The following is a 10,023-nucleotide window of genomic DNA, read 5'->3' as shown; positions in this document are numbered from 1 at the left end:
GGCCACTGCCCGCTGACCCTCACCCTCCGCACATCACACATGCATGATCGGGCTGCGCATGGTGGGGCTGTGGCTGTGAGCGCAGGATCTTGCGCCGCATCCGCACACCGCGCGATGCCGACGCTGCAAGCGCAATGCCTTGCTGCAGGCGGCGGTGATGGGCAATGGACTCACCCGCGGGGCGCGCCAGCAGCGCAAGGCCCGCCACAAGCAGGATGAACGCCTTCTGCTGCATGCTGCCCGTCCTGTAGCGTCTCCTGGGGGCTTGCAAGGCCTGGGTCGGGGTGGATGTGGAGAGGCTGGGTCGAGAAGGGCGGCAGAAGGGGTAGAAAAGATGTGGTAGTGAGAGGCCTGGGAGCACTCATGACCTCTGGACCCCAGCATGCTCATCACGCCCAGCACGTTGAACCACCAAATGCCGCACGGGAGCATGCACGGGTCACAGTCTGGGCCTCAATTCACTGTCCGCTCAAAACCACGCAGGGCGGGTGCAATGTGCAAGGCCGCACAATCTGCGCCGCCATCAATGCAGATTGATCTGCAGGCACAAGCGGCTTCTCTTGCTAAGGGAGGCGCATGCACAGACCTGTGCAGACATTGGACACCTGGGACCTTATTACTCTGCGGTGCAGCTGGTTCCACCACCAGGGCTTTGTCATGCAGGCTGGCTGTCCTCTTCATGTACCGGTCAGCAAGCCACTCTCGCAGCCTGCCATCCCTGCCGCATGTAGCAGCACCTTGATTCCAAAGGATTGTCCTCAGATGAGCATTAGACATGGTATATTTTATGACCGTCACGACTTGTGTCACTGATGCATGTTCTGAAATGAAAGCGGGGCTCAGTGGTGGCAAAAATCGCAGACCGGCACAGGATTTGTTTGGTGTGCAAGGAGCAACAAATCATAAATCAGGGAATTGCAGCAAGGGAACTCTCATTTGCTGTGGTGCTCAGGACTGGTCACAAGCGCAAAGGCAGCAGGGGGTCGCTGCCGACATCTTGCACGCCGGGCGCAAGTCGCTTCACCCTCAGCACTCCTTCAGCTTGATCTCGTCGCCGGGCAGGATGAGCTCGGGGTCCTCAATCTGCTTGTTCAGCGCCACCAGGTCCTCCAGGGTGGTGTCGTACTTCTGCGGGGCGGGAAGCAGGCGGGGGCCGGGGGGCCGGGGAGGTGAGTGGTGAGGACGTCGGCAAGGAAAGGGAGCGTGGGGCTGAGCAGCTCCCACATCCAAGCCATCCCGTGCACATGCCCCCCTCACCGCGGCAATGTCGAACAGGGTGTCGCCCTCCTTGACGGTGTAGGTGCAGCCGTCGCCGGTGGGGGTGGTGGGCTTGGAGGGGGAGGGCGCGGGGGCCTTGCCGCCCTCGCTCTCCAGCGGCAGCAGCACCTCGTCGATCACGTGCACAATGGCGTCACCCGCCTCCAGGTCGGCAATCTTCACGGGCACCTCCTGGCCGGCCACGGTCAGCACAAACACGCCCTCGTCGTTCTTCTTGATCTGCAGCAAACCAGGGAGGGCAGCAGAGTGGCAGGGGAAGGATGAGTGTGCGAGAAACCAGGGCCATGCCTGCAGATGCGTCGCTGTGCTGCACCCCACCCCCACCTTGAGCTTCTTGCCCTTGAGCATGGTGCTGTAGCTCTTGCCGTTCTTCAGGTCGTCGGCGTCCAGGGCATCGCCGGGGATGACGTGGTAGGCCAGCACATCCTGGACCAGGGCGGTGTCGTTCAGCAGCTGGGCGGCAGTCAGCTTCAGCTGCTTCAGCAGAGCCTCAAAGGCCTTGTCGGTGGGGGCAAACAGGGTGGCATCCAGGTCGCCGTCTGCAGGCACGCAGGGAACAGGGCGGTGCAGCGGAGATGAGCAGGACATGCGGCCGGGAACAGGAGCATCATCAACGTGCCAAGCAGACTGAGCACTGCACAACGGCAGGCCACGCAGCGCTGCACTTGCACTCACCCTGCAGGTCCTCCAGCATGCCCACAGAGGCCAGGGCGGCAAAGAGGGTGGACATGTCGGTGCGGTGCTGCAGCAGGTCGAAGATGCTGTCGCCCTTCTCGTCGTCACCACCTGCAGCAGGAGCATCAGGACGAAGGAGATCAGCGGTCGGCAGCACGGGGCCGCAGGGGGGGGGCAGGGGCCTGGACTGGCTGGCAGCACCGCGGGGCAAGACAAGGCAGGGGTCTGGCGAAGGCCAGGCTGTGCTGCCTCACCCTTGCACGGCAAGCGCAGGGTGTCGCCCTCGAAGATGAGCTCGGGGTCGGTGATGCTGGGGTTGAGCTTCATCAACTCGGTCTCATTGAAGCCATTGTTCTCGGCAATCTGCGTCGGAGGGAGCAAGGAGGCGCAGCAGCGGGCGGGGTGGTGAGCGGCAGTGGCGCTTGCAGACAGGCAGGAGGAGTCATGTACCCACACCTCAAACAAAGGGCCAATATGTGCTCGCACTCCCGACAGGCGGAGAAGGAGAGGTGCAGGAGAGGGAGCGGATGGCCGCGCTGGCGGTCAATTTTGCGGCATGGCGTTTCGAGCGGCATCTGCATGCATGGTGGGCGGCACCACCCACTCACGTCGTACAGGTTGTCGCCCTTCTCGATCAGGTAGTTGCAGTGAGCGGCTGCGGCAGGGGGGCGAGGACAGGGCTGCGGGTCAGACGCGTCGGACACATGCGGACCACGAGGGAGCCCGATCCTCCCCATTGGGGCCACTGCCCGCTGAACCCTCACCCTCCGCACATCACACATGCATGATCGGGCTGCGCATGGTGGGGCTGTGGCTGTGAGCGCAGGATCTTGCGCCGCATCCGCACACCGCGCGATGCCGACGCTGCAAGCGCAATGCCTTGCTGCAGGCGGCGGTGATGGGCAATGGACTCACCCGCGGGGCGCGCCAGCAGCGCAAGGCCCGCCACAAGCAGGATGAACGCCTTCTGCTGCATGCTGCCCGTCCTGTAGCGTCTCCTGGGGGCTTGCAAGGCCTGGGTCGGGGTGGATGTGGAGAGGCTGGGTCGAGAAGGGCGGCAGAAGGGGTAGAAAAGGTGTTGGAGAGGGAAGCCAAGGACTCTCTCATCCCCCCACCAATGGCAGCAGGCCCAGCATCGGTGGCTATTCGTCCACGACAACATTGGCAGTTTTGGCGGCTAGCGCCCCAATTTGTGGATCGCCAGCCGTTGTAAGCTCTTTTGCGAGCGCGGGGCGGAGTGCCCGTGGTCCGATGGCGACGAATCTCTGGTGGGAGAGATAGCAACCTATGCTGGCTTCCCGCCATCCAGGAGCCATTCAATGCATATGCTTGGGTAGCTGAAACGGCATGCATTGCAGCCTCTGACAGATCTAGCTTGAGGGTGGTATTGGCGAGAATATGTGTTGCATTTTCTGTTGCAAAGTGGTTAGGGGTACCACCAGGCATGGGCATTCTTGCTGAAACAAATGAAAGTTGGTAGCGGACAGGCATGGACAGGAAATTTATGGAACATGATGGCAGCAGGATGGGCTGGAGCAACAAGGCGAGCCAGTCAGTGGGTGAGCAAAGCGGCAGAGAGCATCAAAAATGGGTTCCCAGCGCAGCAGAGCTGGAGGGAGTCTCCTTCCGCTGCCTAGCTCAGCCCGCCATGCTGCAGCGTCCTGAACAGGGACTTGAGCTCCGGGAACAGGTGCACCATGGCAATCTCCAGCATGCCGTACCCCAGGTGGTGGCAGTAGGTCTGGGACTGCAGCATGTCAAACAGGTCCCGCGTGCCGCTGCAGCCGTGCAGAGGGCAGGCGCGGCAGCCAGGTGGGGATGGGCGCGTTGGCACCACGGCGTGGGCACGGCAAACAGCGGGCAAGTAGGCAGCCCTTGGCCAAGCTTTCCTGCTCCCCTCACCTGGCATATGCATTCTTGCCAATCAGCCGCACCAGCGCGGTGGGGGCGCGGCGCAGCAGCAGCGCCTCCACCGCCTCCCGGATCTCGTCCTCGTCCAGCGGCGGCGGCCCCCTGCTGCCCCCGCCAGCCAGCCAGCATGCACGAGCAAGGCAAGACGTCAGCTACACCGGCAAGAGCCGCAAGCATGCTGCACGGGTTGCGCTGGGCGGCAGGGGGCCCCAGGGTGGCAGGCTCTCTGCAGCATGTGCTGGACATGCAACTGGCGTGGCCCTCCGCACCGCTGGCCCCCTCCCCTCCTCCTATCACCCACCCCGGCTCCAGGAACTTGGCGGGGTCCATGCCCGCCGGCCGCACGTATCTGCCGCCGCTACCAGGTGCTGGGGCCGTGCCCGCCTGGTTGCCCGCTGCCGGGCCATGCTGCTGCTGCTGCTGCTGCTGCTGCTGCGCCTGCTGGCGCTGCGCCGCCGCTGCAGCCAGGGCCTGGGCCGCTGGCGTGTACTGGTACCACACGCCTCCCGGCCACAGGCTGGCCTGGATCTGGCTGATGATGCGGCCGATGGTGTGCTGTTGGCGCAGCAGGCGCAGCTTGGATGTGAGGTAGGCGTCGATGGCCTCGCCCGCCACCAGCGACAGTGCCTGCCGCGCCACCGCAAACACCTGCACTCCCCGGGTGGAGCACCAGCGCACGCTCGGTGCCGCACTCAGCAGACGAGCAGGCATGGGCACTGGCTGTGCCGCCGCCATGTGCGCTGCGTGCCACAGCGCGCAGGTGCGCCGCAGGGCGCGCGGCTCCCCTGCCCCGCACCTGGCGCCGGAAGAAGCCCCGCATCTGCAGCATGAAGACGCAGTCCACCATCTCGTACAGCGGCGCGGAGATGCCTGCGCAGTCGTCCAGTTCCAGCGAGGGCTCCACAGGGAAGGAGGCCAGCGGCGAGGCGGGGCCCGGGGAGGAGATGCGCAGCGACGAGGCCAGGTGCGCCGGCACGCTCTCCTCTGCGCCACCCCTGCAGCAGCAGCACAGGCCAAGGGCCATGTGTTGGGGACTGGCGGTGTGGCTGGCTCGCAGGAGCAGATAGCAAGCCCCGCCCTTCGCCAGGCCTTCACGTCTCCCAGCCTCCACCCGTGCTGCGCAGCCAACAAGCGCCCACCCCACCTGCTGCTGGCCAGTGCTGGGCCCTCGCCGCTGTCGTGCCCGCTGCCTCCAGAGCTGCTGGTCTCGCCGATGCGCCGCGGCTTGCGAGCGGGCGAGCGCTCACGTGGCTGCTTGGTGGGGGATGCAGAGCGGCTCTTGTTGCGGCGCAGCCCGCTGAACAGCTTGGAGGACTTCTTGCCGGGTGAGGCTGCAGACAGAGACAGCAGGCGAAAGAGTAGGTGCAACAGCAGGTCAGACGGGAGAGTGGGAATCACCCTGGCAAGTCAGCAGAGGCAGGCCAGGCACCTCGTGCAGCTTGAATTCAGCCCAGCCATGCTCACCCGGCAGCGAGGCGCTCGGCGCCTGCCCGATGGTAAGAGCATGGCCATCCTGCTGCTCCGCCAGCTGCTCGCTGTCTATGCTGCTGGCGCTGCCGCTGTGACCGCTGGGTTCCGTCTGCTGCTGCGCTGGATCCCTGCTCATCGTGCGACGCATGCGGAAGCTGACCTTGTTTGCCCTGTCAAGAAACCCGCTGCACAGCAGCAGGAGTGGAGAACCTTTGAGAAGCCAGGCAATTGGATGCCAGCAGCAATCATTGAATGCCACCCGGCATGCCTGCTCACCTGCCCTTCTCTTGCGTGAGTGCACTGCCAGAGCTGCCCCGCTGTGCCACAGCTGCTGCAGCTGCCTCCTCGATGCTGCTGCTGCTGACACGATCCAGAGCGCTGGGCACGCTCTTCACTCGGCGAGCCAGGCCTACCAGGCAGGGCAAAGCAGGGCAGGGTGGGGCATGCCGGCAAGAAACAAGGTGGAGGGCAGCAGGTTCTGGGCACGCTTGGCAAGCAAAACGCGCAGAGCTCATCTCCCAGCCCTGCACTGCAACATGCCCTACCTGGCTGCATCTCAGAGGCGGCCGAGCCTGTCAGGGCACCCTTGACAGCGCCTGCTGCAGCCCCTGCCGCCCCAGCTACACCGTGGGTCACCCGCACCACGCCCTTGGAGGAGGCTGTGGCCAGCTCCGACACTCCCTGCAGCCGGGAGGCGGCGCATCCACTCAAACCAGTCTCAGGCTGTCAAGGGTTGCTCGGACACGGCCCATATACGTTGAGCAACGCCCAAGCCCCACCTGCTTCACAGAGCCGGCGACAGCACCAGATGCGGACGTAATGCCACGGCCCACGCTGTGCGTGCTGTCCAGCACGGCGCGGCTCAAACCGCCCAGCATCTTGAGCTGCTGCTGCTTGTCGATCACGCTGCAAGCAGGCAGTGCAGATGCAGCTGACCCATGAATCGCCCCATCGCCTGAACAGGCATCATCTGCGAACAGACAAGCCAGCATGCATGCAGAGCAGCATCCTGGTGGCGCGCCCCACCTGGCTGCCTTTCTGAGCGTCTGCATGCGCTGTGGCGGCGGTGGCGAGGCGAGCTCGTACAGCTGGCTGCCTGCGCGGAGGAACTCATACAGATCTGCGCACTCTGCAGACGGGCAGGGAGGCAGGCAGGGAGGCACGTTTGGAAGAGAGCAGTTGCCTTCCTGACTTGGGCAGCCAGCTCAACATGTGCACACGCTGGCCGCAGCAGGCAGCTGGGCTAGCAGCAGCTGGGGCACTGACGGGAGAGGAAGTCGTGAGCCAGCACCGCCTGAAGGTACTTGTCCAGGCCCTCCTGCAGCAGGTTAGCCAGGAGGGGCCTGCTCAGGGTGGCGCTGACGCGCATGCACATCGACAAATGTCATTGTCAGATTGCCGCACACTCACCCGCCGCTCCTCCACAAACTCCACGCTGCATGTCAGGCAAGGTGATGAGCCAGGGCAGACGGCAACAGGCGTGTCAGCGATGTGCAGGCGGCGGCCGGCATGCGAGATGGCAGATGCAGGGCAACCGCAGCGTTGTGCCTCTGCCCGCCTTACTTGTTGGAGTGCACAAAGATGCGCTTGGGCGGCAGTTTGAGGCGGTACGTGGGGTACATCCTGAGCTGCCTGTGCAGCGACTCAAAGTTGCGGTACCGACGCGACACCGTCCACTCATCCGAGTTGTCAGCCACTCGGATCTGCAGGCAGCGCGCGGCGGTGGCGTCAGTGGCAGATGAATGGCTAGATGGCAGTGCAGGCTGTCAGCCAGATACAGAAATGTAGGCTTGCAGAGCTAGCGCGCGCCCAGTGTGCTTCAAATGGGGAGATGGGGCAGCAGCGCCCACCTTGAACTCCACATAATCCTTGGAGCCGGTGGTGTTCAGGTCGGCAGCTACCACCTTGGCGCGTGCAGCGCCAGAGAACCCAGCCCGCATCGTGCCGCAGCTGGCGCTGCTGCTGCTGCTCATGGTGCGCGGCGTGACGCCTGCCACCGCGGCTTGGTCCACCAGAGGTGCCAACAAGTGAGCGCTGCTGAAGTCGCGGCGGGTGGGCAGCGTGAGAGAGGCCTCGCTGGCCTCCACCGACTCCCAGCCATCCCCGTCGCCGCTGCCCCCCGCCAGCAGCGCCGCCTCCTCCGCCTCTGCCGACTGCCGCCCCCGCTGCTGCAGCAGGCCGCTGAGAGCAGCCGGCAGACGCCAGCCGCCTGAGCTCGACGCCAGCCGGGGCGTGTCGTGGCAATCCTCGCCCCCAGCGTCCTGCTGCTGCTGTGCTGCTGCCGCGCTGGCGCGAGGCATCAGCACTGCCGCCACGGCTGAGGCCACATTGAAAACATCAAAGGGTGACCGCTGCTCCGCCTGCTGCTGCTGCACCTGCAGCGGTGGCGGTCGCGGCGGCCGCTGCTGGCCGCCAACCAATGCCTGCCTGCCACGATCAAGGTAGCTGCTGGCTGCTGAGCTGTCAACAGCGCTCAAAGAAGCTGCTGCTCCAGCTGTTGCTACTGCGTCGGGGGCGCCGCTGGTGCTGCCCTTGCTGGCAGCCGGCGACTCAACGACTGGCGAGCAGGAACGCGAGCGTGGGTGCACGCCATGCTCCTCCTCCTGCTGCTCCTGCTGCTCCTGCTGTCGCTGCCTCTGCAATGACTGCTGGTGCTGCTGTTCATTAGCCTCTACCTTGGCTGGCAGCATGTCCATTGATCTAGAGCGGGAGTACTGAGCAGACAGCTTGCTGCGGCAGGGGTGCAGCCCATGCCAGGTCAGATGGGCAAGGAAACCAGACCAGGAGCTCAGCCACTGGCGCAGTGCCTTTCAGCGGCAGCTCATGCACAGATCCTGCCCCACAGCACCAGTGACGGGCATGGCAGCGGCACAGGAGGAGGCACCAACCTGCGCAGGCGGTGGCGCACTTCCCGGAGCTTGAGCAGCGCCGAGTCCTCGGCCTCCACATGGTGAAGCAGCCGCTGCTCAAACTCCCAGTGCCCCCGCATGGCCTCGCTGCGAGACATGGCCAGCGCCGCGCTGACCTCCTCCGCCTCCTTCTGCCCGATGGCACGCATCTGCAGGCAGCGGTGCAATTGAGCGGCGGCATGGGCATCCGTTGCAGCGCAGGAGGGCCTTGCCAATGCACCAAGCGGTTGCCAGGCACCCCCTGCCACACCCACCGGGCGCGCCTCCCGCATCAGCGCGTAGAGCGCTTTGTTGGCGTAGTAAGGGGAGCAGTAGCCCAGCAGGGGGCGGAACACGCAGGAGGCGAGCAGCTCGCGGCAGACGGAGCGCGCCGCGGTGCGCTGCAGGTCCTGCACGTCCAGCAGGTATGCCACCGCCCCCTCCGCCACTGCCCTCAGGTACTGCACACAAGGCGGCGCGCACACAGCAGGCACATTCAGGCACATACACGTGAGACGCCTGGGGGTACAGGCTGCTTCATGCACTGCCATGATGGCCAGGAGTTGGCAGTTGGCATCAGCTCCACCCAGCATCACCCCGCCGGGTGCACCTTGTAGTGTCCGTCGGGCGTCTGCAGCGCGGGGTGCAGGTTCTTCTCGGCCCGCATCTCCCGCTGGAAGGCTCTGTCCCGCGCCGCGGCGCTCATGTCCCGCAGCACGGTGGGCTGCTGGGTGGCCAGCAGGATGCTTTCCCGCGTGTCGCGGTACAGCTCCAGCTGCACAGAAGCAAGGTTCAGGCAGGACGACGGCACGGGCATGGGACGGCGCATGCTGGGTGCAAGGCGGCTGAGGGGCCGGCGCGGCTCTGCACAGCAGCGTGCCCATCCTTCAGCGCCTGCCAATCTGTCAGCCCAGCCCCCGCATATCTCCGCACGGGTCCAGAGCTTCTCCAGCTTGAGCAGCGGCAGCCCACCTGCTCCATGAACAGCTCTGCCAGGTCGTTCATCACCAGGCGCAGGTCCAGCTGGCGTGCACGCTGCGCCAGCTGGCCAAAACCGCTGTTGAGCAGGCGCCGCACCTCCGCCGGGAACTCCATGTCTGGCGTGATGGTGCTGTACCAGATGTCGTAGATGAACTGCAACAGGCAGCGAGCGGGATACGCTGTGGGGAAACGCCAGAGCCGCCGGTTGGAGCGCGGTTGCGGCAGCGCCGGCCCAGACGTCGCCACCCCCACAGCACCTACCTCCTGCACGATGCTGCCGCAGAAGCGCACCCACGCTTCTTCCACCACGGGCGCCCGCACAAACTTGCGCCAGGCGTCGGGCTTGGCGCCCGACGGCGGCACAAACGTCGGGGCCGGTGTGGCGGGTGGCAGGTCACGCCGCCACGCCCGCCCTGCCCGCGCTGCCAGCAGCCGTGCGCGCTGCTGCCGCTCCAGCCGAGCAAACAGCCAGCGCAGGCTCAGCAGCGCCACCAAAGCCAACGGCACATTGCCCAGCAGCGACGTGCTCGTCTCTGCAAAGCCAGGCGGGTGAGCGAAGGTTGGGCCGCGGGTGGGGTGCCGGCGAGGGGCGGCGTTGGAGACAGCACCCGCTGCTGCAGCCGTTCACCAGGTGATCCCAGGCGCCCCGCTACCTACTTGTGAGCAGCCAGGCTAATATGAGAGCCGCCAGAGCCAGCTCCATAGCGCTGCGGTGGCTATGAAGCAGCCAGGCCAGCTGCTGCCAACCAGTAAGTGGCATGATCGCTTGGTATCGCCGCAGGGCAATGGACGAGCCTCAAAGGCGACAGGAGCTGCGATC

General features: G+C 65.4%; 3 protein-coding genes across 3 annotated transcripts in view; all 3 read right to left on the bottom strand.

Annotated features, from left to right (window-relative positions):
- CHLNCDRAFT_137918 (hypothetical protein) overlaps positions 1–235 on the bottom strand; it is a gene marked incomplete at both ends in the record, with an annotated part of 1,255 nt that extends 1,020 nt beyond the window's left edge. Inside the window, one exon of the mRNA XM_005851158.1 lies at positions 175–235. Coding sequence (XP_005851220.1) covers positions 175–235 — 61 coding nt within the window. The remainder of the gene's footprint in view (positions 1–174) is intronic.
- A 791-nt stretch (positions 236–1,026) lies between these two features.
- CHLNCDRAFT_49957 (hypothetical protein) lies at positions 1,027–2,929 on the bottom strand (the record flags this gene model as incomplete). Its single annotated transcript, XM_005851157.1, has 7 exons — positions 1,027–1,128; positions 1,258–1,497; positions 1,603–1,817; positions 1,954–2,064; positions 2,208–2,316; positions 2,562–2,608; positions 2,869–2,929. The coding sequence occupies 7 exons, from the start codon at positions 2,927–2,929 to the stop codon at positions 1,027–1,029; spliced, it is 885 nt and encodes a 294-aa protein (XP_005851219.1).
- Positions 2,930–3,586: 657 nt separating this feature from the next.
- On the bottom strand, positions 3,587–9,906 carry CHLNCDRAFT_137916 (hypothetical protein; the record flags this gene model as incomplete). The annotated part of the gene is made up of 21 exons (XM_005851156.1): positions 3,587–3,731; positions 3,856–3,966; positions 4,166–4,512; positions 4,661–4,859; positions 5,009–5,195; positions 5,329–5,519; positions 5,611–5,743; positions 5,880–6,015; positions 6,114–6,240; positions 6,361–6,463; positions 6,601–6,652; positions 6,745–6,769; positions 6,898–7,037; positions 7,185–7,709; positions 7,923–8,064; positions 8,223–8,392; positions 8,498–8,683; positions 8,833–8,997; positions 9,195–9,356; positions 9,465–9,736; positions 9,861–9,906. 21 exons carry the CDS (start codon positions 9,904–9,906, stop codon positions 3,587–3,589), a joined length of 3,564 nt encoding a protein of 1,187 aa, XP_005851218.1.
- Positions 9,907–10,023: the final 117 nt, after the last annotated feature.

This window comes from Chlorella variabilis (genome assembly GCF_000147415.1).
Source record: "Chlorella variabilis unplaced genomic scaffold CHLNCscaffold_2, whole genome shotgun sequence".
Classification (NCBI taxonomy): domain Eukaryota; kingdom Viridiplantae; phylum Chlorophyta; class Trebouxiophyceae; order Chlorellales; family Chlorellaceae; genus Chlorella; species Chlorella variabilis.
This window is presented reverse-complemented; position numbering and strand designations above follow the sequence as displayed.